General features: G+C 43.2%; 2 protein-coding genes across 2 annotated transcripts; both read left to right on the top strand.

The window, feature by feature from the left end:
• The first annotated feature begins 652 nt into the window (after positions 1-652).
• slco2a1 (solute carrier organic anion transporter family, member 2A1) lies at positions 653-13,554 on the top strand. Its single transcript, XM_086114793.1, has 14 exons — positions 653-800; positions 5,100-5,237; positions 6,037-6,199; positions 7,204-7,416; positions 8,288-8,386; positions 8,485-8,630; positions 9,134-9,200; positions 9,997-10,161; positions 10,289-10,493; positions 10,623-10,770; positions 12,188-12,351; positions 12,438-12,502; positions 12,636-12,756; positions 13,117-13,554. The coding sequence occupies exons 1-14, from the start codon at positions 780-782 to the stop codon at positions 13,235-13,237; spliced, it is 1,836 nt and encodes a 611-aa protein (XP_085970919.1). The 5' UTR covers positions 653-779; the 3' UTR covers positions 13,238-13,554.
• Positions 13,555-13,683: 129 nt separating this feature from the next.
• rab6ba (RAB6B, member RAS oncogene family a) lies at positions 13,684-25,658 on the top strand. The gene is made up of 8 exons (XM_086114794.1): positions 13,684-14,794; positions 19,702-19,760; positions 22,073-22,126; positions 22,204-22,309; positions 23,181-23,292; positions 23,588-23,681; positions 24,026-24,092; positions 24,640-25,658. The coding sequence occupies exons 1-8, from the start codon at positions 14,725-14,727 to the stop codon at positions 24,702-24,704; spliced, it is 627 nt and encodes a 208-aa protein (XP_085970920.1). The 5' UTR covers positions 13,684-14,724; the 3' UTR covers positions 24,705-25,658.
• Positions 25,659-25,724: the final 66 nt, after the last annotated feature.

Raw genomic sequence — 25,724 nt, 5'->3', positions numbered from 1 at the left:
CAGAAATTTTGCTTGGCTTGCTTTTGAGTCCTTTTTTAGAACACCAGAGAATTGTGAGCCACGCCAAATACTTTCACTGGAATTTTGCAACGTCTATCACCATCAACGGAGGAGTAAAACTTTCTGTTTACTCCCAGACAGCTTCCACAGTCGTCAGACTTGGGATGCATCATCATACCGTTGTTGACCAGAGAACTTCCTCTTCATGGACTCCTTTTACAGAATAATTTTTACCATTTAAAAAAAATGGCTCTTGACTAACGACTGAGGTTGATATGGAGGTTAAATTCTGTAAAGGACACATAAATGTAACCTACACTGTACCAACCTCTCTCTATCCACTCCATTCTCGGCTCTATTCATTAGCAGGTGTTTCACGCCTACATCACGTCTTCATTACTTCAATTATCCTGTCAGCAAAGTGATGACCTAGTGAGCAAATAATTCACTAACAACGTTCCCTTGCATTGTGTCCAGTATACAGGCAAAAAAAAAAAAGTATGAAAATTGCTACTTTTTTTTCCTCCCCCTCCTCTGTCTCATTATCTCCACTCAACAGGTGTCGAACGTCTACTCCGCGATAAACGGGGGTTGACATTGAATATGAAGCCCTTATGACTCAGCCAATGGCCAGCCCACGTTGTACTGTGACGTCGGACGCAGGCTCTCACCGGAGGGAAAGTAAATAAAAGCTACGCGCATGCGCACGAGCAACACACCGATCCCGCACGGTTCATTTGACTTCATTCCAGCAAAGACGTGAAGCGACGAACAGGAATATGATGTTCCGCAGCATTAAGGTAAGAGATAACTTATTATTCGTCCACTCAACGGAACAGGAACAGATCAATTTTAACTCGCCTGGTAACTTATTATATTTGCAGGTGAACGTCCCCCCCCCCCCATGCTAATGTCAACATTTCTTCGACTGCCACTCGTTTAAGTTAGATATAAATGTATTTATTTATTTTGTATAATTACTGGAATGAATTTAACGCGTGGAACTTCCTTTTAGTCTTGACCAGTTAGAAGAATCAACTTTTTAAAATGTGAGCTGTCCATTTTTAAAACAACACCGTTCCCCAAAACCTCAGATATAAGTTACTTTATTGACATTAATGCCAATTTCAACCATCCCACTTGTAGTTAAATGTCCCGTACTGTATTTCCACATTTTAAATGAATTATGCCACAAATTATCCTCTTAACCCCCTGGCTCTTGGGCATGTTCATTTGGTAATAGTGTCATTTTTTAGCGCTTTAATAGGTTTACATGTCATACGAGATGTACCAGTTTAACTCACCTTAAAATGCAGTAGCTTGTTGGTCCAAAGTTTTATCAAAACGAGTCAGAGGTTTTATTCCCGGACGAACATAATATTTTTGTATCTGTCAAAGTTTGACGTTTGCGCTTATTACAAAATAAGGAAACTACTTTAGTACTTTGTCGTTTAAAATGTAAACACATCCAAATTGGTCTTCAAATCACTTCTCAAAGTGTAATAGCAAATGTCTCGAGCTTGAAAGTTACAGTAACTACAACTTAACTATACCTGGAGAGTGATTGTTTTGTTTACCGAGAGTTTGAGCCACAGTTTGAGTACATTAATATGACGGTGTTGTAATAGGTTTACCTATTAAAAAAAACTAAAACAAGATAACGTTCAGGGCGTTGTGATTGTAACAGGCAGAGTTGACTATTATGTAACACCGCGTTGCCTTGAGGTAAATGAAAAGCGATGCCATGAATCCAACCTGCCCCCCAAAACAGTAACTGCAAATTAAAAATAAAAATGACACAATGTAAAATACCATTCAAATAGTATGTAGTTTACATTATAAAAACATACCGTCAGGACATGAAATTAAAAATTAGCGTGACACCCATTTTGTCACGCTATTTGCTTCAATTCAGGGTATTGACATCTAGACGTGTTCAACAATTTGGGACTCACCCACTTTTTAAGGGAGCACAAGGTATTGAAACAGGTATTATTAAAAATAACTTCTAAGTGGTGGCACAACACCAGTAATTGCAGTAATTGGATCAAGCCTGTGACTTCACCAGAGTGTTGCATTCTTAATTTGAAATTGTTTTCCAGGCCTTTACCACAGCCTCTTTCAGTTTTTGTTTCTTTCTGGGGGGTTCTCCATTCATTCTCCTCTTCAGGAGGTGAAATGCATGCTCTATTGAGTTATAGTCCAGTGATTGAAAGACTCTTCAGTCCCCCCCGAGGAAGTCCTTTGTTGTGTTGGCAGTGTGTTTTGGGTCATTGTCTTGTTGCAGAATGAAGCTTCTCCCAATTAGCTTAGATGCATTTTTCTGTAAATTCCCAAACAAAATGTGAACACGACTATTTGAATCAGGTGTGTTGCAATAAGGAGAGACGGAAACCACGCAGGACAGCCCTCGGGACCAGAGTTTGACACCGCCGGTTTAGACAAAAAAATTTTTCAATATACAAAAAAAAAAAGGAATTGACCTTGCCATTGTAATACTTTTCGAGCAGACTGAATACATAACATTTGTTCCATAAATGCATCATGTTTTTCCTATTCATTTAGTATAGGTTTTGATTCCCAGTGGCCACAATATTCATTTTATAGCTAAATAAAAACTAGAGTATTAACATTCATTAAAAAAAAATGTCAAGAAAAAGAATCTCCCATTTACAATTGGCTTGCATCGGTCTTGTTGGTCACATTTTTCCGGACTCCTTCAAATAACTTCGAGATCATTTGTCCAATTACTTCTCAGTTTGAATCACACACACTTCAACAGATGGTTTGATGCTGAATTGTGAAGTCATTGTGTTCCACCACTGCACCGAATTTGATGATTGACCATAAAACATGTCATTAAAATCAATTGTGCAATTCATAGTTTGCAATTTTGACAACTGGAAGATTGTTTTTTTTTTTTGATGTGCTTTGTTGTATTGCCCGGCAAAAGATAATTTGCTGCCCGTTTCAATTTTTTTCCCTTGGCAGGGGGGCTTTTACGTGACACCCCCAGCCACCCTCCTTGCCCCTTGTTTTGGGATGAACACCTTGGCCCACTAGCTACTGTTTTTCAGGGTTGGTTCCGAGTGATGTTTGTCGGAGATGTAATTATTTTTTTGGGAGGGCGGGGTGGTTTTTCACCCTAAGTGTAAAAAGTTTGAGAACCGCTGCTCTGTGCCCTACCTGATGAATTTGCACTCCACAACCCCGTTTTGTTGTGTTTTGATAATGGGAGTAGTTCTGCACCAAGTGGAATCTCTTTTGTGCCATAACTTTGTTTATTCATCCCCTTTTGCACCTCATAATAAATCCATCTTTTCTTGCCTCCAGAACACAATGTTCATTCAACGCTCTGTATTTGCTCAATTCCATTGGCACATTCTGCGGCATGCACGTGCGCGCGCTCGCACACACACACACACACACACACACACGAAGCAGGATTGCAACATAAATTCTTCACGGATATTTCCGTCATCACCATTGTAGAAGACAAAAGGGAATGACAGATTGAGATTGATACAGTTATAACAACAGGTACACCATCTAACGATTTCCAATCCAAGATGCTTGCTAGCTAGCTAGCTCTATCTATCTACATATGCTCACCCTATCTGACAATTTGGAAATCAATGATACTTTATAGTCTTTGAACGTAATATTTTTGCAAACATGAGACAAATTTTCTTCCTGATCTCGGTATGAAGTCTCAAATGAATCCAACGTTTCTCGGGCCAGTATCATCGGGACTTGAAATTAACATAAATTGATGTCAGGTAAATTACAATCTGTTGCTGCACCGAACAAAACTGTTTTCACAAACATGGTTGTCGTTGAAGCGAAGTACGTTTTTGCAGGCGTCAAATACAATTTATAGGTGTCAAACTCAAGGACCGGGGGCCAGATCCGGCCCGCCACGTCATTTTATGTGGCCAGATAAAGCAAATCATGTCCGTCAGATTGCATGATCCTTGCTAAAATCTGTCCCGAAATGGTCGCCTAGTAAATAAAGTGGTGATTCTGCAATCATTTTGTTGCCCCGTTTACACTCACCTGAACAATAAACGAACAAACTACTGTAGTTGACCGATGTCAAATCTCGCAACCCATTAATTTGTTGTGTGCGTGGTTTCACTGTCGTAACGGCCCTCCGAGGCAAGACGTATGACCATTGTGACAAATGTAACAACAAAGCAAATTATTTTAATGTCGATAAATCAAGCAGCTCACCACCAGTTGCCTAAAATGAACGGCACCGCCGTGGTGATGATATCTATCTTCAACTATTGTGTAGCCAAACGCCTTTCATGTCCCCCACACAATGAGGGGAGTTCATTCCGTGATCTGTCTTGGGAATTTTTGGGCGTTTCCTTTGTTGCGTTTTCTTCGCCCGTATAGGTCGGGTTCAAAGAACAAAAAAATAAAAAATAAACAACAACAACAGAGATTTCCGCGTGGAAATCCACAGACGCGTCAGGCTCGCGTCGCCTCGTAATGAAAGCGTTTGAAACGATGGCGCAAACTTCCCTCAATTCTTCCCGTCGCAGCAGGTTTGAAGGAATCATCTGTGCTGTATGTTGCACCTAGAGCGCATTTTGACAATAAAGGTGACTTGAACTTGAACTTGAAAACGAAGCGCGTTTAAACAAGGGTGGACGCTTACCAGCTTACATCTCTCATCGTAGCACTTCAAGAATCAACACAAGAATGACATCGCGGCGCTTTGCCACTTGACTGCATCGTTCAATTCGAGCGGGCCTCTGTTGCCTTGTTCAACTTTTTGTAAGAAAAAATGAAACACCCTTTGGATCTTATCGTTCAACTGGAAAATTGGGCCTGCTGTCATTGATTTACAACCACTTGAATCTACATCGGAACAACAAAGGAGCACTTGTGTGTCGGCAATTGCCATTCCAGGCATTTTGAGGCCCCGTTTTTACCGAGTGAACCCGAGCGCATCATTTGTTTGCTAACGGTTACCTCAAATCTGTCATGGTTTCTCTCTACATTAAAGCTTGTCAAATACGATTTGGGGCGGTTTCCCCGTTAAAACCTATTTTGTATGATGTGATGATTAATCCTGCTGTTTGTCCAAGGTGTTCGTGCTATGCCACGGTCTGCTGCAGTTTTCCCAGCTGCTGTACAGCTCCTACTTCAAGAGCAGCCTCAGCACGGTGGAGAAACGCTACGGCCTCAGCAGCTACTCCACGGGAACCCTGTCCTCCCTGCACGAGGTAAGGGAGAAAGAGAGAGAGCCAATAACAACACTGGCAATGCGAGCTGGCTTGGTTTCTCGGATGTACTCGTGACAAAAGAGGAAACGGAGAACAAGCCTCTGGGTCACGATCGGATTTCTTGGCTGGTGAAGTGGGGTCTTGACTGTTTAATTGTGTTTGTTTGTCAGGTGGCGTGATTCGTACGCCCACTTGGGAGCTGAATGTATCACGGAGGTTCAGTAAACGTTGGGCGAGCCTACCGTATTTTCCGCACTATAAGGCGCACCTAAAAGCATTCCATCTTCGCAAAAGACGACAGTCTGTCTTGTGAAACGATGCGCCTTATGTATATGGATCAATGTTCTGAAATGTTCTCTTCAGCGCTTTGTTACAGCTGCAGCGGTTGTGAAAAATATAAATGAAGCTGTTTTGTATTCCTTTAGCGTAGCTCCATCTAGTGGATGCATAACACAACATCAGCCACTATTGTTGCTTCTATATATGGTGACACCATATATAAGGCGCATCGGATTATAGGGCGCACTGTCGGCTTTTGGGGAAAACGGAATGTTTTTAGGTGTGCCTTATAGTACGGAAAATACGGTACATAAAAGTATTTACGGTCAGCCTCAACTCTTCTTGAGTGTGATGCCGTGAGCGCGCTTTGGCAGGCTGATTTTTGGACAGTTTTGTCGTTGCGGAAGTGTGCTGTGTCAAATTCTGAGTTGAATTCATTTCAAAATAAGGCTGTGATATTAAAAACGTGGAAAAGGTTCCGGATTGACTTGACGGTGCAGGTGTCCATCTGTCTTTCCAGGTGAGCAACTGCCTGTTGATCGTGTTCCTGAGCTACTTTGGGAATCGGGTGCATCGCCCTCGCCTCATCGGGATCGGCGGACTGTTGATGTCCATCAGCGCCGTCATGCTCGCCCTGCCACACTTCCTGTCACGGCCGTATGAATACGACTCGGTGCTACTGAGTAAGTGATTTATTTATTTTTTCAAACCTCAAAGACAATTCAAACACTTCTGGTAGTCCCGCTCGCTTTCACACAATGCATATGCACTCCCCGCATACATCCGTGCTGCAGATTGAGTCGTGAGTTTTCTGTGACATGATTGTGATTCGTGTTGACTTTAAATCTGAAAATTCTGATTCTGACATTCCTCTGCGTTATTTTATTTATTTTGCAATTTTGTCCGCAGCCCTCGTAAATATCAAAGACCATTTGAAGTCTCCATGAACTAGATTTTTGTAAACATCCAAGACATATTTCGTGTTCAATGACCGAAAATGGAGCTGTAAGGGTCAAACAAGGCCGAAATGTTAAATAAAGTTTACGTACGTGCACTCGTAAGCATCGAAGGCAATTTGCGTCTAGCAAACGCAAATGCAGGGAAGAACTCATTAAGCAGTTTCCTTCAGACTAAGTTGAATATCAACAGTATTTAATTAATAAATGTCTGCATGCTGGGGGGGTTTGTCATCCGCCGGGTGTTATCTGACTATCTTCCTGAACCTCGATGATACACTCCAGCTCGACTTTGCATTAATTAGAAGGAAATTCATCATCGTGTCGCTATTATCTGACCTTAAAATCACCATTCATTCGATTCGTGTCGCCTCCGGACCTTAATGTTCAGGAAGCTTCAGGAAATTAAAACAATTACACTCCTCACAAAATGTCGGGGATTTTTGGCGTTTGCGTGAAATGCTCGACTGCAATAGACGGTAAAAAAAAAAAAATAGCTGGAAAAAAAACAAAAATGGCCCAAATCTCAACGCCACACGCCAAGCCTCGGCTGAGTGGCCACTTCCCTCGGAGAGAGTCCCCGAAGAACCTTTCACCTTTCCATGCTTCTAACACGATATTCAAGTGTTCGCTGAGCTTATAGTGTCAACAGTAGATAGACTGGAAGAGTCACAGAAAGGCACGGTATTAGACATGCCTGGAAATGCATTGGTCCCATCTCCTTTGGTCAGACCGTCAGGACATTTGCGACCTGCAGAGGAACTCCAGCGCCTCCGAGTCTTGCGGCCGGGACGAGAGCAGGCGATTGGCCGAAACGCGCAACCTGTGGATGCTCATGGCCGCCGCCCAGCTGCTGTTTGGCGTTGGCTCGGTGCCCATGCAGCCCTTTGGCATCTCCTACATCGACGACTTCGCCGCACCGGGGAACTCTCCGCTCTACATAGGTGAACGACCAAGCGGGGAATCCGTGTCGCTGTGATCGAAATTCCCGCGCACGGTTCATTGTCCACATGTCCCAACAGATTCTTAGTACAGGTCATGCTTTGATTGCCCTTGGTACACACGCGCCGTAGGTGAAAACAACTCAGAAATTGGAGAGTCTTCGTTGTAATTTCACTGTCAACATCAAACATGAAAGACAACAGTTTTGTGAAACAGTTTTGCACGTTTTTGTTCACATCACAGAAAATGTCTGATTGAACCGAGCGAGTGTGTTATGAAAGGCAATTTGAGTCTCGTCGCATATTTTTGTCCACACTAAAGACGTGTTTTTTGTAAAGATCAATGACGATATACACCAGGGGTGTCAGACTCATTTTTGTCGCGGCCTGCATTTTAGTGACTGTTTTCTTTGCAAGGCCGTTATGACTGAAACCATATAAAGAAGTCAAGAATAAATGCTGACTCGCCTATTATTTAAGTTACTGTACTGAGGGGTTTGGTAACAAGAAAATGCTAACAGTATCACTCTTATTTATTACAAATGAGAATTTGAAATTTTGGTAGCAGCATGAAAGTTTCCATCTTTGATTTGCTTTCGTGGGCCACATAAAATGATGTGGCGGGCCGGATCTGGCCCACGGGCCTTGTGTTTGACACCTGTGATATAGACTCTCATTGAATCTGAAGTATTCTTTGTACAGACACAAATTTGAATCTCCGATCGATCCAAAGTACGTTTTCATAAAAATCCAACACAATTTCAAGTCTTATCAAACCCAATGTCTGTGTTTTATATTGTATCCATAGACTGTGTTTTTCATCAAATCAATGACAGTTTCCAGTGTGATTGAAGAGGTTTATTTTCATTGGCAGCCATCTTGTTTGCTGTTTCCGTGTGCGGGCCCGCCTTTGGCTTCCTGTTGAGCTCCGCGATGCTTCGTATCTATGTGGACATGGACAAAGTCGCCTTGGGTAAACGACATGATTTAATTTAATTTTTTTTATTTTTTTTTTTACACTCGCTGGACATTCTTTTTAATGCGTTTATTTTTCCTTTTCGTTCCATGCAGATGGCGGCATGGATCAAGCGCTGAGTCCGGGCGATCCCCGATGGGTGGGCGCCTGGTGGATGGGCCTCCTCATTACGTCGTTCTGCCTGGCGCTCACCTCCCTGCCGTATTTCTTCTTCCCCCGCACTTTGCCTTCAGAGGGACGGGTAAGAACATCTGAAGGGATTTTCCGCCAGCTAGTGGCTGTATCTTCTCACTGCAAATGGAACTGCTTTTACTCTGCCTGATTGGCCTCAATAAAAGCATGTGGGAGGGGTAAAACTATTTCGATTTTCTTTTTTTAATATGGTTTCTTTTGATTGTGGATGTTTACCTTTTGTGTCGATAAACAGTTGTCTTCTGATTGACACTGTGGTCGTGGTGTACATTTGCAACACTCTGGTTTTTGGTTTGTGTATGTCAGACGTGTTTAAAAGTGTCTCATCAACAAGATGATGCCTGAAATGTCTCCTCCCTGCTTTTTTTTTTTTTTTTTAAAAACCACACCACGCCGTTGCTTGCCAACTTTTCTGCAATATCTCCATCATGTCAACAGTCACACGCCTCAAATAATAACACTGCAAGGTTCATCTCCAAATATTGCAGTTGTTCTTTACTTTAGTTGTATAGGGAAAAAAACCAACTTATTTTTACACTTGTATATTTCCAGATGATTGGAATGGAATCCACCGAGGACTTCAAGAAGCCTCGCGTCTCTTTGTTCAACTTCTTAAAAAGTATGTCCCTTAAATTCCTCGTTCTTAACTCATTCAGTACCAGCCAATTCTGGACCAAGTCTAAAAAGACGTTTAAAAACGTCTTTGAGAGTGAATGAGTTAAGGGTTTGTTTTTTTTTGGACAGTAAAATTTCACTCATTTTGTTAATACATTTGAGATTGCTCATATGATATGGAACAAGTTCATCAAGGTAATAATCAATAACTGTGGAATTGTTCATTTGTACTTTTAATAATGTGCTCCAAAACAACTGGAAAAATGTGTCGGAGTCGTTGGTTATAGCGTCTTTGGCTCTGAATATACTGGTCCGGCCCACTTGAGAAAAAAAAAATGGGTTGGATTACTAGAATAAAATTGACATGCTTGGTCTATGTGAAGCTATCGCGGGGAAAGGTGCGGCCCGGTTGTCCAGTGGTTAGCGTGTTGACCTCACCGCGCAGAGGTCGCTGGTTCAATTCCAGCTCCGGCCTCCCTGCGTGGAGTGTGCATGTTCTCCCCGGGCCTGCGTAGGTTTTCTCCGGGTACTCTGGTTTCCTCCAACATTCCAAAAACATGCATGGCAGACTGATTGGACACTCCAAATTGTCCCGAGGCGTGAGTGTGAATACGGATGGTTGTTCGTCTCTGTGTACCTTGTGATTGGCTGGCGACCAGTTCAGGGTGTCCCCCGTCTACTGCCCGAAGACAGCTGGGATGGGCTCCAGCACCCTTGTGAGGAATAAGCGGATCGGAAAATGGATGGAATGGATCGCGGGGAATTAACTGCATGTGATTTTTGTTTTTGTATCCGCTCAGTGTTTCCCAGGATGTTCTTCCACTTGCTGCTGAGTCCCTTCTTCCTGGTCCTGATCCTGGCTCAGTGCTGCTTCTCCTCGGTGATCGCCGGCCTCTCCACCTTCCTCAACAAGTTCCTGGAGCGCCAGTACAGCGCCTCCACCGCCTACAGCACCATGTTGGTCGGTGGGTGTCAACTCGTCGTCTCACGCGGGGCGGGGGGGGGGGGCTAAGCCATGGCAGAGGTCTCTTCGCGGTCAGGAGTTGAGTCTAAACTGTCTGTACCCCCTCACCCCGCCGCCGTCCTCTGTAGGTGCCATGAATCTTCCGGCCGTGGCGGTCGGCATGCTGCTGGGCGGCGTCATCATGAAACGGACGGGAATGTCTCTGAAGAACATCCCTCGCTTCTCCGTGCTCATGTTGAGCATTTCCACGCTGATGTGCGTGCCGCTCTTCTTCATGGGATGCTCCACGCACAAAGTGTCTCAGGTCAATCACCACCAGATCGGACAGCGCGGGTGAGCTGTCATCGTTTTGTCTCCTAGAAATTAACGAACATAACGTGATTTCTTGTTGAGCCTCACGTCAAGGATCTGCGACCTTCGGCTTCAGTCTTGCTGAACCCAGCGTCCATCTTTTTTGTGCAGGTCCCCGTCCAATTGCTACGCCAACTGCTCGTGTCCCTCCGGAGCCTTCAACCCAGTGTGCGGCTCTGATGGCGTGGAGTATATTTCTCCGTGCCATGCCGGCTGCACCAATTTCACCAAGAACCCAGACAACATACACGCAGTCCAGGTACAGTAAGTCCATCTTTTGGCAAAAGAATTCCGATACATGCACACAAAATAGTGGCGCAAACGCGAATAAGTGGTGTCGCTCCCTCAAACATGAAGATGAACCAACAACCTTGAGGAACACAACAAACATGTATGGATGAATTCTTAAAAAAAAAAGAAATTGAGAGTGACAGCGCACACAATATTGGGTACCAAACGTGCAGATAGAAAACATTGTGGAACATTTACACACAGACAGCATTGGAAACTATTGATGTACCCTTGCGACATTGGGGAAATATTAAAAAAAAAAAATAGAACATTGAAAAACATAAACGCAAAAACACTGTGAAGCGACCGCATGAAAAAAGGTCTGAGCTGTGTGACCGCAATGGCAATGAAACAATCCAAGCTGTGTCTTGAGGCCCCTCAGGTTGTCACTCCCAGAAGGAGACAGCATGCTTGGTTTCAGTAATGTCCCGCACTCATTCGCCCGCACATATTTCTGATTTGTTTCAGTGGTCCTGCTGCTTAGAAATTAGCATTCACACACAGACACTTTTTTTTTTCCCCCTGCTGGGCTACTGTCAAGAAAAAAAAATGGTGCACGATGCTGCAATCAGAAGAAGCTGCTCATGATGCTCAGTGTGGATTTGTTTTTTGCCCATTGAAATGAATGGAAATGACATGAATCTGTTGTCTTCTCACCTCCTTAAAAAAAGAACACAAAACAATTTTGTAATCTCTTTTTAATTACCCCGTAGTAATATTAATCGTTCTTTGCAGAGGATAAAGAATACAACCCTGAGCGTATTGTTAATGGGGGGGGCACAAACAAAAAAACCCGCCTAATATGGCACTACCATATGGCAGTATGCCCTGTACATTGTGCATTAGCATTAAGCTAGCAGACTTTCATTTTATATTTAGCTTGACAGTAAACTAGAAGTAAACATGTCCTACCTGATTTTGTGTGTGTGTGTGTGTGTGTGTGTGTGTAAAAGTGGGTTCCCTGGATGTCAAAAAGTATTTTCCAAAGCCAGAGTTTTTTTTTGGACAATCGTACAACATTCCAGCCTCCCGTCCTCTTCGGAAACACTTGGAAAACATCGCCGCATATCCGGAAATGTCAGTTTGGTGCAATCGCGTGTGATCATGCGAGTTCTCTGCCTCAGAGGACTTTGTTTTGAACGCAATGGTGGGACAGAATCTTAATCTGCGTGGTGCTTTGTGTTGAGATTAGCGGACCAGACCACACACGCGTATGACTTACACGGTTAAATGGCTGATTTTGATCTTTATGTGTCGGGTCTGACACGGATAAGGAAAAAATAAGTAAATTAGGATTTGAAAAATCCTTATGCGTGTGCCAGGCCTTAGAAAGTCGAGCACTGTTTCATCCTCCGTGTTCAATTAAGTGTTGTGTGTCTTTTTAGCTGTACACCAACTGCAGGTGCGTCACGGGTAGCCAGAGTCACGCGCGGCCGTCGCCCTGTGCCAATCAGTGCTCCCACCTCCTGCTGCCCGTCATCCTGATGCTGTCGGCGGGGGCGCTGGTCGCCTGCCTTACCCACAACCCCATGTACATGATGCTGCTCAGGTTAGGCCGCCACGGCCGCTGTGCGTCCACACTGAACTCAGAAACGCATGTGAGTGACTAATCACGGGCTTCTGTGTCATATTCAGGAGCGTTGCGTCAGAAGAGAAGTCCTTTGCTATCGGAGTTCAGTTTTTGCTCTTGAGGCTTTTGGGTAAGTCAGAATATAATCATGCTCTATGCTAATATCGTGAACTGATTATTGCTGTGATTCAAGTAGGCCTGATTAAATGGCGTTTTTTTTTTTTTTTTGCTGTTTTTTTTTTAACATCCTCTCTCTGTCTCAGCGTGGCTTCCGGCTCCGGCGCTGTTCGGCATGGCCATCGACACCTCGTGCATTTGGTGGAAGCGCGTGTGCGGCAAGAAGTTCAGCTGCGGCTACTACGACAACGATGTCTTGAGAAACAGGTTAGCGGCGCACGAAGGTGGGGCATTTCGAGTCACGCCACTCGAGTGGGACTCGAGTCAATTTTACAACTTGAGGACGTACTTGGCTAAAACATGTGTGGAATACTTGACTTGACTTTGACTTAAAATAAATGACATAAGTCTTGTTTACATTGGAAAATCTGCATTTTTGGTGAGGGTTTAGTCGTCCCATAGATCAGTGAAGAGGCGCTTTGCTTTTTCTTTCCGGGGCTAACATTCAAATATCAAAACATGTTCAAAATGGTAGATTCCAAATTCACTGCCCTGATCTTTTATCTGCTACTCAAAAGCTGTTCTGATCTCACATCCGCGTGTCTTCCACCTTTGCTATTTTTGCAGGTACCTGGGCTTGCTGGTGGGCTACAAGGTGATGGGTGTGGCCCTGCTAGCCATCCTGGGTTGGAAAGTGCTGCGGACACAGGAGTACACTCTGGAGAAGAGGCCCGATGGGGTGCTATAAAACATGCCACCCCTCCAACCCTCTTCCCATCTTAAGGTGGTAATGCTCAAAAGACCAAAAGGTGGCGATACCTCACAGCTTCTGCCGGACTTGTACAATAACATGTTCACTGCTGCCGTCAGGTAGGTTCTAATGCACAGCCCATTAATTGTATAGCATAATATTTAAGTAATTATTTTTTTATACTACGTGCATGCTGTTCATTTTATACACTGATTTCTTTCTTTTTTTTTACTTGTATTAATCGTTCATTTTTTTGGTGCTACGTACCGCACATTATGCCTACATACCAATAAAACATGCTGTATAACAATCAAGTTAGCGCTAAGATTTTTTTTGTGAATTGGTATTGCTACCTCTTAAGTCACTGGTGAATGACTAATAAATGAAGCCATAGATTATCTTAAAATACATACCTTTTTTGTTATTTATTTATTTGGGTTGGAGTGTGTCGATTTATATATCCATGTATTCCAGATCAAAGAAAAAACTCAAATTTTAAGATTTGTATTGGACAACATTGGGGTATTTATTTATTTAGTGTTTCGTGAAAAATATATTTTTTCAAATTCTGGTTTTGCATATCCGATTTAGCCATTATTATTAACTTAATACAATAAAACAGTCCCTCCATTTTAATGCACTATATTTCAGATACATAGAAACAAATCTCCATTTAAAAGTTTCATTGCAATGTCGATGTTAGGGTATTTTTCTAATGTAATGATGTGTTGTTTATTTTATTTAATATGTGCATGTCCTACAGAAGTGCATTGCATCTACTTGGGGGTGGGGGGAATCTTGATTTTCAGAGGGGTTTTTTAGCGTTTTTTTTTAACAAAATTATTTTTGATTTATTTCTGACTTTAAACATCTTACGAAAAACAAAAAAGTATATATTCCAAAAAACACTTTTTTAAAAGTTTGAAAATTATATATATTTCTAAAAAGTAAAAGTTTTTTATTTTCATAAAATAGTAAACAAGTTCCAATTAAGTGAATGCAATACGCTTTTGTACATAAATAAATAATACCTTTGAATAAAATTGCCACTTTGCTACGTATAACGTGGGGTGGAAACGTAAAACATTTTGACGTCACGCTACATGACGTCACTTCACCATTCGGCTCAGCTCCTTCGGACAACTTCGCCTAGTGCGCATGCGCACAAGCCTCCGGGACGGGCGAGGAGCCGGGCGGTAAATAGTCCCCCACCCAGCACGGAGCACTCTCTGGAGGGAGCGAGCTTGACGTTTGGGTTTGTGCTGAGTGGCGACTTGTCAACGTCACGTAGTGAGCGACAGAGCGTGGAAGAAAGACTAAAGGAGGAGGAGGAGAGAGGTTGTGAGGAAGTGGAGAGTGTGTGCGACACCGACATCGCTCCCTTTTTCTTCCTCAGCATCTTCATCGCCGTCCGGTAGCACCGAAAGCCTAAATAGTCTTTCCCCCGGCGTCCACTGGCCGCCCTTTTTTTCCTTTTCGTCAACATGTCCGTGGCCAGTGACTTTGGCAACCCTTTAAGGAAATTCAAGCTCGTCTTTTTAGGAGAGCAGAGTGGTAAGACGTGACATTTTATTTACGCTTTATGGGGAAAGTTCTGGATGGTTTTTTTTTTGGATGGCGCGGGGGGGGGTTATGGGGGGGGTTGTCACGTGATGCCGATGCACCTGCCTGGTCACCAAGTTCATATTTGGTCAATTTCAAAGTAGCTCGTCAAATTCAAGCTTCAACAAACGTCATAGGAATTCCCAATGCTGTGATTTTAGCTGAGGGTAACCTCAGGGCGTCTCTTTGAAACGATTGAACCATTTCAAGAGTGCTGTCATTCACTCTTAAACGTTTATGAGGAGCCAAAATGGACGGCAAGAGTGATGCGGTGAACGGAGTGAAGTTGTCTGATTGACAGTGTCGGACACACCCAGCTTGTTGTTTTCCGTGGGAGAACTTGAAAAGGTTCTGGTCCGGCGTCCTCGCTGAAAATAGGGTCCATTAAAAGAAGGGTTATTATGCCAGGATCCAAAATGGACCCCTGGTTTCGTCGCTTCCTTCCACGAGATCCTCGTTTGAGCTTCCAAGCTTCCCACGATGAGGTCATCTCGGCAACCAAAGCCTTCATGCTTATTAAAGGGCCAAGGATTAACCACCATTGAATTCTACAAATTGTACTCTTTTCAAGACGGTTACAGTGGATGCTTTGCAGACAACCTTTATTTTGGTGAAATGTTTTTAAAATTAATTTTCCGGATAGAAGTACAGTAGTATCTTGACTTGAAAGAAATGTGCACAAGTACATGGAAAACATGCTAATTTAACACATTAAGATCCCGGATTGAGATCCACGTTTTCAGCTTTAAAACTGAGTTGGACGCGCTCACCGGTCGTTTACCATGCCGCCTTGCATGTATACAAATACTATAAATACAAATGCATGTATACAAATAAACAAATACTTCTTTGTCTTCTGACCAAGACAGAGTGATCAAGTAACTTGAATGATGATTTTGGCCTTTTCTATCACTGTATGTGTCTGGGGCCAGCCATCATCAGTTAAAAAGTCAGCGGGGATTTGCAATGTCATTAAATTTTAAACAGAATCGCCACACTGGGTGGGGGGGGGGGGATGTTGATTTAATTAACGCCAGCCGCACTTAGGAAATCATGACTTGTTGCCAGGCTAAAGGTTAACGATGCTCCAGTGACACATCACAATGGCCGTAGCCATGCATATTTGTACATAAGCACATTGGGGGGGAAGCTGCCTCGTGCATATTTAACCAGCAGGAAATACATAGCGTGTAATTGGAAAGCCGCTTGTGCTTTTATTCCATATCCTTGATACCTAATCTAGGCACAGTGTGTAAAAAGGTGTTGATTTTTCAATTATTTCAAAAACACACTATTTATTTCAATAATATGCTAAACATTCTGTTCTATCAATTCTACATATATTTTTTTAAATGTAATTGTAGGTGAAGTAATCGCTAATTATATTAAACAGGGCTCGCGTTCCCTTCGCTGCCATCTTTCTGCTACGGATACCCGAAGGTGACAAACTTGCGAAAACTTCCATTTATTCCGTGAAGTCAGGGAATAAGTCATTTTGCTTGCACCTCTGCTGAAGAAATTGCTGGGAGGCTTATGAAGTGTGTCACCAACGTGCACATGCTTCAAAATGCACGCGCTTGAGTGTAGGTTGATGCATTTTATTAGTTCACCACTAGATGGCACTAAATCCTACCCACTGCACCTTAAACACCACTAATAGATATGCATCAAACACTCGTGGTCCTCTTATGAGGGATACCAAATAGCTACATATAGTGAATTCCATAAAGCATTTATATGATAAAATTGATATCAACTGGAGGTCCATGGAGTAGTACGCTCTTTGTACTCACTTGTGAGACAATTTGGCGCACTAGTAGAACGAATATTTAATTTTTTTTAAATACAGTATTCGTAAATACTGAATACAGCCGATACTGTATTCTCGTATTCGTCAATATCTGTATGATATTGACGAATACGAGAAGGACAACTCTGAAATACTGTACTCACTAGTAGGATAGATATGTGCTACCTGTAAGGCAAAACTGTGCAATGTACTAAAGTTTTTTTTTCCGACCAATGCTTGCCACAAAGAATTTATCGCAAAAAGAATTCTGAAGAGCTCCGCTCTAAGATCATTATCAACGATAAGGAATAATTGCCCAAACAGCTTCCCATATGTGTGTAAACACGCAGTCTCACTTCACTCTCTGCGGTGAGGAAATCTTAGTAGGCCACCGCTTCCTGCTAGCACACACTCCATCGCTCACACACACACACACACACACACACTGATTGATGCCGGAGTGGAGCTAGCAAGCGTTGCAGTGCAGCATATTGCTCCAGTGATTCAGCACTACTGTCAAAACAGCCGAGGAGGAGGGAGGATTATGTGACTCCTCAGGCCAAACGGTTTCTTTGGCATGACATTGTTACATCTTGGTGCTTCATTGAGTCGGGCCATAGCCTTGTCTAATTGAAAACAAACTTTGCCACCGTTTCGTTTTTACAAACCTTTTCGCATGTGTCAATTACTGGTGGATTTTAGTATTCACGGCAGGGTTGCTGAAAATGCAAATATTTGTATTTAGCTGGTCGTTGAACAGAAGTTATCCGGCTAGTGTTTGCCACTTATCCAATTGATTCACAGTTTAGCTGGCTAAACTTTTGTGCTGAGATACTTATTAGCAAAGCAATAACTGGCATTGGCTCAAAGCCGACCGACTTGACAGTGAACAGCAGGATGTATTTTCAGGTTTAGCTTCTCGAGTCTTTTTGTGGGCCTGCTTAAGGAAAATGTCCTGATTTGTGCTGCTTCCCGTCTGCCCGGAGGATGCAATCTAATCTAATTGTACGCATTAAAACAAGCGTGTCCTCTCATAACAGCCTCATGTCTGCTTTCCTCAGGCTAATGCAATGAGGCTAACTCGGCGTCACACCTGGCTGCATTTGCTCTTGTGTCCTCAATATGTACGTGCGCCTGTGTGTGTGAGTGTTTGGCCTCCAGTCACAATTCTCCATTGGCCCAAAACATCTGAAATAGATTTTGTTGGCCTTGTGGCGTTTGTCAACATGTTCATCCATTATTCAGAAGCTACTTGTAAATGTGTCTTATGCGTATGCCTTATCAGAGGTGCCATGGCACCCATGTGACTGACCTTGTGTCATTCTTCCTTTTTAGTTGGCAAGTTAACTGGCAAATTATTATTTTTTTCTTGTCACTATAGTTACTTGCATCTGAAGTTAGCCGGCTAGTTTGTCACTTGTTCAGTTAGCTCACAGTTTTGGCGCTAGGTTTTGTCACGGCGTGTTTGGCAAGCTAGGCCCACAAGTTCGCTAGCTTGTTTTTGTCACTGCTTAGTTGCTCGGAGAGCTAATTAGTTTTTAAGATGCCTCAGAAGTTAGTGGGGTAGTTTCTCACTCTCTCAGTTTGCTCAGAAGTTAGCGGGCTAGTTTGGGACAATTTTCTTGATTGATTAGCGTCGAAATTAGCTAGCTGCTTTGTCGTTTACAGGTTAGCCAGCGAGTATTATCCTTCTCTACAGTGTAATTATTGAGGAACAGGGAATGAGTAAATGATTCCAAACACAGTTGCTTTAATGTGGTGTAAAATTGAGTACCTTGTGTGCTATCCTGCTGCTGCTACAAGTGCAGGATATGCAGCGGTATCTGCAGGTGCTTTATATTTCCTCTGTAATTGGCCCGCACGTTGCTCCACCGACACTTTATTAGCTCCGAGGACTGGCCAGCTGGGAATCTATGCCATTACCATTTTTGTGCCAGCGTGTGAAGATGAACAGAAACTGTCTGCCAGAAGCTGTTAAAGATTCAGATGCTTTATATAACTGAAATGGCTTTGTCCTCCATCACCCCATGCCGGTGGTGACATCATGCGCACTTCGCCTCTTCCAGAGACGCTGTAAAATAACAACATCAGAGGCGGAATAAATCTCTCCATTGTTAAGTTAACTCGCCGGTAAGCCAGCGAGTTATGGTCCTCGGTGCTTAGCTCACTGGTTAGCTTTGGGTACTTGTTCAGTTTGCTCACGAATTAGCTTAGCTCTCTATTAGATCGAGCATTACGGTGCCTAATAGTGTTGAAGAAAATCACTGCCAGATATCCCGCTGCGTTTATCTAAAGTTAGCTCGGATGATGCGTTGATTAAGATATTAGCGGGGCGTCATTAGGATAGTCATTATGTATGCATCACATTGTGCCTGGCAGATATGCACAGCAGGCGTGTGTAATTAGTCTCCTTGATTAAAAGTCTTGGCGAGCGCGGCGGAGCTCATTAGAGGTGGATGATGTTGATTCCTGATAGGAGTTGGAATGATTGTGTCAGGGTGTTGGATGGCAACTGGTAAACTTATAGTACGTATTATGATCACGGATGTATCGAAAGAGAAAGAGAATTGCGTTACTGATACATTTGCCCATTAATAAAGAGAATTTTTCAAGGCCTAACCAGTCATTCCCCTCTGGAAGTACTGGATGAAGTGCCAAGCGTGATAAACGTTTAGGCTTCGCTGCTTAGGTTTCTACCGCCGTGACCTGACCCAGATAAGCGGGAGAAAAGAAAAAAAAGGATGGATACACACTCATTGATTGTGGTGGGCTTCTCAAATGATGAAAACACGCTTGAGTACACGTGAAATGAGCTTGGCTGTTTTCTCGTCATTTATCAGCCTCGTTCGAAGAAGTCTATTGTTCTTTGTTGAGCGTCGTGATCACCGTATTATACTGCCCCCTAGTGGCCACTGGCAATGGCTCATATGGATGAGAGACGAAACCAGGTTCAGAAATGTGCCGGTAAGACACATTGGAATGGTATTCAATTGTAAAAAATATATATACAGTATATATATTTCATGACAACTTTGCCAGTCTTCTCCTTTAACAAGGTTTTCTCTTGCAGTTGGAAAGACATCGCTGATCACGCGTTTCATGTACGACAGCTTCGACAGCACATACCAGGTAAAAATTGAGCTTCCAAGCGCCTTCGGTTGCACAAAGACTGTCCTACATGCGGATCAAAAGGCGTTCCAATAAAGCCCACAAAGCGTGGCGGCGCTCACGTGGGGTATGCATGCAGGCTACCTCAGAGAAATCGTAATCAGATTATCTGCGCAAAGACAGTTTTAATACCATGACAAGTGTACAATTGTTCAATTATTTCCGTCTTTGTTGGGGGGCGGGGGCGGGTTTCGGACATATTTTGAGATCTGACAAATCTTATCCTTGTGAAAGAGAAAGTAGCACACTCGTTGGAGTGAACACATTATGTCTTTTGCCTTCGGTCTGCTGTTGACCTCAATGCTGCCGGATAAATAATCACCTCGGCAATCATTCTGAAGGAAAGTATGAAGACAAATGGCTGCCTTCTCGTCCCGAGACTTGAAATCACAGAGTTCATTCCTCACACTCCTCCCTTTTTATGCTTTTCAGTGGACAGATGGATGCTGGCTCAATTGCATCTGCTGTTCTAATAATGGCCCAGAAGAGAGCGTCGCATTTATTAATATCAGCTGCTGCCTCCTCACTCTCTAAGCTTCTTTCACACTCGCACTCTTTATTCTCTAAGTCTGGATTTTTACACCGAACATCCAAGTGTCCATTTCTGATTTAATGCCAGCGGTGCAGTGACACATGTAGACAGGCATGTATTCTTTATCTTCTGCAAAGAGCGACTGATCTTACTGCTGTAGCCAAATATATTACCCTTAGGTTTGACTTACACCGCCCCCAGGTGGCCAAGGGGCGCGCATCGTAATTAGCAGCACAATGTACATTGAAGGAGAATGTGTGACCAAAAACGTAAATTAATTTGAATTCTACTCATTGACGTTGCATTGAATGAGAAAATCGGCCCACCGTTTTTCTTTTTCCACAGGCGCAACGGGCCTGAAGCCAGCCTCCCTGACGACATTGCTCATTAATCATTCAAAATCATATCGTAAAAAATTTACAAGGATCTAATGTGTTCATGTATAGCTAGCTGTCTGTGTGGGGATCCTATTTTTAACATCTGGGCCAAAAGGAACCCAGAAACCTTTCACTCAAATTATCACGGTGTCTCAATACCTCAAAATGGCATCCCTGTCGTTGTAAAGATTCTTTTTGTAAATTATCTTGCGTCTACCCTCTGCCACCCAGAGATTTAGCGGCCTTCGTGGCATGAAAAATAAGCATTTGTGCCGGTTCAGCCTGATAACAAATGTCTTCTTTTTTTTTTCTGTCACTCGGCCAGACTGCCTGGTTTGCCCCGCACCGGTCACTGGCATTGCCATGGAAACGAGAGCGTGACAGAGCTGCTGATTTCCAAGCGGGCAACACAAAACATGACAGCTACATCCCAAAACCTTTAGAAACTAAAACATAAGAGAACAGAAGAAGACCAAACCCCTTTCAAGAGCCTCGAATGGCAGCACATCTCCACTGAACAGGAATCGGAACTTGGGAAAGCTGGTCCACCTAATTAAAGATCATGATATCTTATTTCAGTTGTATCTTTAAAACGCCCCCACAGCGCTTAACGTCTCTTTCCACTTGTTATGACAGTTAAAAATGCGCAAAAAAACGGTGCGCTTCGTGACGCACTGTAAACACCGTGCCAAGTCGAAACACGGAGCCATCTGCCTCGATGCAGACAAAAACAGTCGTGCAGAATGATATCCCGGCCCTCAAAAAAAAAAAAGGGTTCTTTATTTAAAAGAGCCCTAGAAATTCACCAGCGAGAGCCGAAAATGGCTGCATCTAACTACAATGGCCGACTTTCTGTTACTTTTCAGGCATGGCTTCCTCTGTGTTCTTTGCGGAGATACTCATGACAAAAAAAAAAAAAGTCTCCCAAATTTCAAAGTGACAGCGGCTTCATGGGATTAATTATCAAAAAATTCCTGTACAAAGTGACATTGCCAATAAATGGTGTGGCATGCACGTGAAAACATGACATTTTGGAGAACTTTATATAGATAGACCAAAAAGAGCTGCTCGCCCTCCCCAAAAATCCATTCAGAAATTTAAAAATAAATACATAAAAGCATCTCTCTCCAAGCTTCTCAAGCTGAGTCTCAGCATTTTTGTTAAAACGTTTCCGGCAGTCGGCTATTATTCAACAGAGCTGTGAAAGGTCCTTGACATTGTTCACTGCGTTATTTAAGAGCCAATCCAAATTCTCGGTTCAGTCCCGTTGGATCCCACTGAAAGTTTCCAATGATGAAAATGTCCAGGATTTTGCATCCCTACTAATCAACTCCCTCTCTGGATTTATTCTCTCTGCTCCCAAGGCAACAATCGGAATTGACTTCCTATCCAAAACTATGTACCTGGAGGACCGAACGGTAAGATGTCGAGTCGCCGACTTGACTCCGCGTTCATCAACTGACTGCGTCGGTCTCGTTGATCAAACCGGCATCAGGTGAGGTTGCAACTGTGGGACACGGCGGGTCAAGAGCGCTTCAGGAGCCTCATCCCGAGCTACATACGTGACTCGACGGTGGCCGTGGTCGTGTATGATATTACAAGTAGGTTTCACAGTTTTTACACGTTCCAGACATCCCCGCGATAGGTGAAAAACAGCGCCCGGGAGACTAGAATGTACTTATTGGCCCTTCCTCCCACTAACTGAGCTGCTCTATGCCAAATAAAATGCTAATCCAATTGATTGGAATCGTTCCACTTCAAAATCAGCCGTCCATGAATCGTATCGCGCCCCATCTATCGCGAGTTGTATCGAATCGTCTTTTATTAGAACGGTGCACACCGCTATCTGCTAGCTTGGCGCGAACAAACGTATAATGCGAAATGTCCGAGATCGGCTAACGTAAATTAGCATAGATGTTAACGGTAATTCTAATCATTAAACACACCCACAAGCTACGCATACAAAAGGCATATGTTCAAACGACACGTTATATTTTTGTTTATCGAAAGTCAAATAGCTTAATGGTAAGATATAGTTTGAGCCTGCTTGTGACGGTGTCTCACAATGGAAATTTACAATTTACAGCAGCAAAATTATGAAAGGGGAGAAAGTAGAAGACAAAACGTATATAAATATAAATATATATACTGTCTATATAAGAAGTATAACGACATGATAATCACAAGGTGGTTCTTCCTTATTTGCTGGTCTTTGCTGCTCCCTTTTTTGTGTGTATGTTGTATGAAACAAAATCTGACACGCAGACTACAAATATCACTTTTGTTTACCATTTGCCATTCATTTATGTCTTGTAAAGATGGTTGATAATGTATTTGAATAAATCCAGTAAATTATTGCGTTGATGAGACTAATGAGATCAGAATAATAAGGAGCTACGAATAGTTATCTTATTCTTCATCGCCTTTCTTTTGCAAATATGGTCTCGTTCACGACGTGCCTTGTCTCAACAGACGTGAATTCCTTCCAGCAGACATCCAAATGGATTGATGACGTGCGGACAGAGAGAGGAAGTGATGTCATCATCATGCTGGTGGGCAACAAAACAGACCTGGCAGAAAAGAGGTAGGCGCTGCACCGCCGGCGGAGACACAGACCTCGTGTATTTTAGGACCGGGGTTATGCAATCTTCTCTGTGACGACGATGATGAGCAAGCCTCGGCGTCTGCCTCAGTCATAGCGCGCGCGCGCGCGCACACACTTTGAAGGCTTAACTCAAATTTGAAACTCTGAATCCCTGAACTTATCTTGAAAGCCTAACCTCGACATTAAGACCTCACTTAAATCAGTGCCGAATTCATCAAAGTGTAGAAGGAAGTTCAAGTGGAGCTGAACATGATTTCCTGTGCACGCTCCTCAGGCAAATTAGCATCGAGGAAGGAGAGCAGCGGGCTAAAGAGCTCAGCGTCATGTTCACCGAGACCAGCGCCAAGACGGGCCATAACGTCAAACAGGTAAAAGACCGCCTCAAGAGAATGGAGTCGTTTTAACGGGACAGCACAAAAGAGACAGACCGACGAACATACTGTACACGGACGTCTGGAAAGCTTCGGCTTCTCGGCTCCTTTCAGAGGATAAAGAATATATGACAGAGTACTGCTCTATTGAATGTCTTAATGTTGTGTCATTTCAATCGGGAATCGATTAGGTTGAAAATTTAGTAAATTGAATCGCCGGGATTCTTCAGTCTTGGGCATTTATGTGCTGCATTGACGATGTTGAAATGAATTTCTTCAATTTAACGGGATGGAAGAATCACTCTCAATGTTCTGTTTTGGGTTTTTTTTTTTCCTCACAGCTGTTCCGCCGCGTGGCCTCGGCTCTTCCTGGCATGGAGAACATGCAGGAGACCAGTAAAGAAGGCAGTATCCTTATTTCAAATATGTTCATAAAGACATGTTGAAGCGACATAACTCGAGCCGTGGGAGGCTGCCCGACTTTCGAATAATGCTCATTGTTCCGCAGCCTTTACGCCAAGCGCTACGCTTGGGCACGGTATGCAAAACGGAAGGTCACGCTAGCACACCGTTGCCAACGTGACGTCTGTCAACAATATTTCTTTTATTAGATGTTACTCTTGCCACTAAATCCAGCGGCAGCCTCTGTACGGGTATACATTTTACTGAAATACAACAGCACCACCACGTGGTAGTAAAGGAGTACTACATTACAAAAACAGCCACATTTAAAACTCTTGTTTGAAACCCAAACTTCTTCTAAATCCAGTGGCAGCCTCTGTTACGGTATACGTTTGACTGAAGTTCAACAGCACCACCAAGTTGGAGTGTTACACTACATAAATGGTTGGGTTCGGTCCGTATTAGAAGGTTGAGAACCGCCGCTCGACGTTGTTCTCGCTGAACCGCGAAGCTCCATCACGACTGCGAAATTTCCTTCACGATCTCCCGCCAGTGATCGACATCAAGCTGGACAAAGCGCAGGAGCCGCAGACGAGCGAGGCTGGCTGCTCCTGTTAATAGCCGCTAGCGTTAGTTGCTAGTAGCTAACACTCATCATATACAACCCCCCCCCACCCCCATGCCGACACGCTTCTTATGTTGAGCCTTCCTATTGGTTAACATCCTGACTGCTGGTCAGTGCTTCCAGAGAGAAATAACGCCGAAGCTGTCCAAAACAAACAAGTTGACTTTTCATCCTTTCTTTCATTTTGTTCATGATATATATTTTTTTGTACTGCCCACGCTTTCTTTTTGTATTTTTATTTTTTTTTTATATTCAGGGACAAATTCTCTTCGTGTTTGGAGCACCCTAACTTTAAGGCAGACAGCCACAATAGAGCCTTTTCACGTCTCGTGGACTGTCCATGCATGCTTCTCAAAATGTCAGGTAACACCTCACACACTCACGCGCACACCTCACGCACGCACACACACAAAAATGTCGGACTTCACATTGTTCCTATACTGTACATCATCTGTGTGTGTGTGTGTGTGTGTGTCACTTTGTTCCTTGTGGACACACAACATTCCACTGTATTTGGGGGGCATCAAATGTATTAACATTGAGAAGACATTTTTAATGGTTTTATTTTTTTTTTTTTTTTAAGTTTCAAGTTGAGATTTAAGTCAGGGAAGACACATTGGCATTGGAAAACACACACACAGTCACTTTGCTGCTTATCATTTCATCTTCATTATTTTGCAACCAGAATGTAGAAGACAACACGCAGCCTTACTGTCTGATGAGCACTTTCTTTTATTTGAATTTTTTTCTTCTTCATTGAATGAGGACTCTACAGATGGTTCTTTGTATTTATTCCTGGCGAATAGGAACCCTGATGTCCACATGTCAACGTACGTATGTTAGCGTTGTCGAGATGATTGTGCAGCGAGGCGGCCGAGACCACCTCAGCTCTCCTCTCACTAACTGTAAAGAGCATGTCTCCATTAAACATGTCTTGCCAACCACCACGCGGCTTCGTGGTCATTCTGACATACAACTTTAGACCAGACTTTTGTCCAGAAATTTTGTTCAGA

This window comes from Hippocampus guttulatus, chromosome 7, assembly GCF_054856545.1.
Source record: "Hippocampus guttulatus isolate MCC_2025c chromosome 7, RoL_Hgut_1.0, whole genome shotgun sequence".
NCBI classification, from domain to species: Eukaryota; Metazoa; Chordata; class Actinopteri; order Syngnathiformes; family Syngnathidae; genus Hippocampus; species Hippocampus guttulatus.
This window is presented reverse-complemented; position numbering and strand designations above follow the sequence as displayed.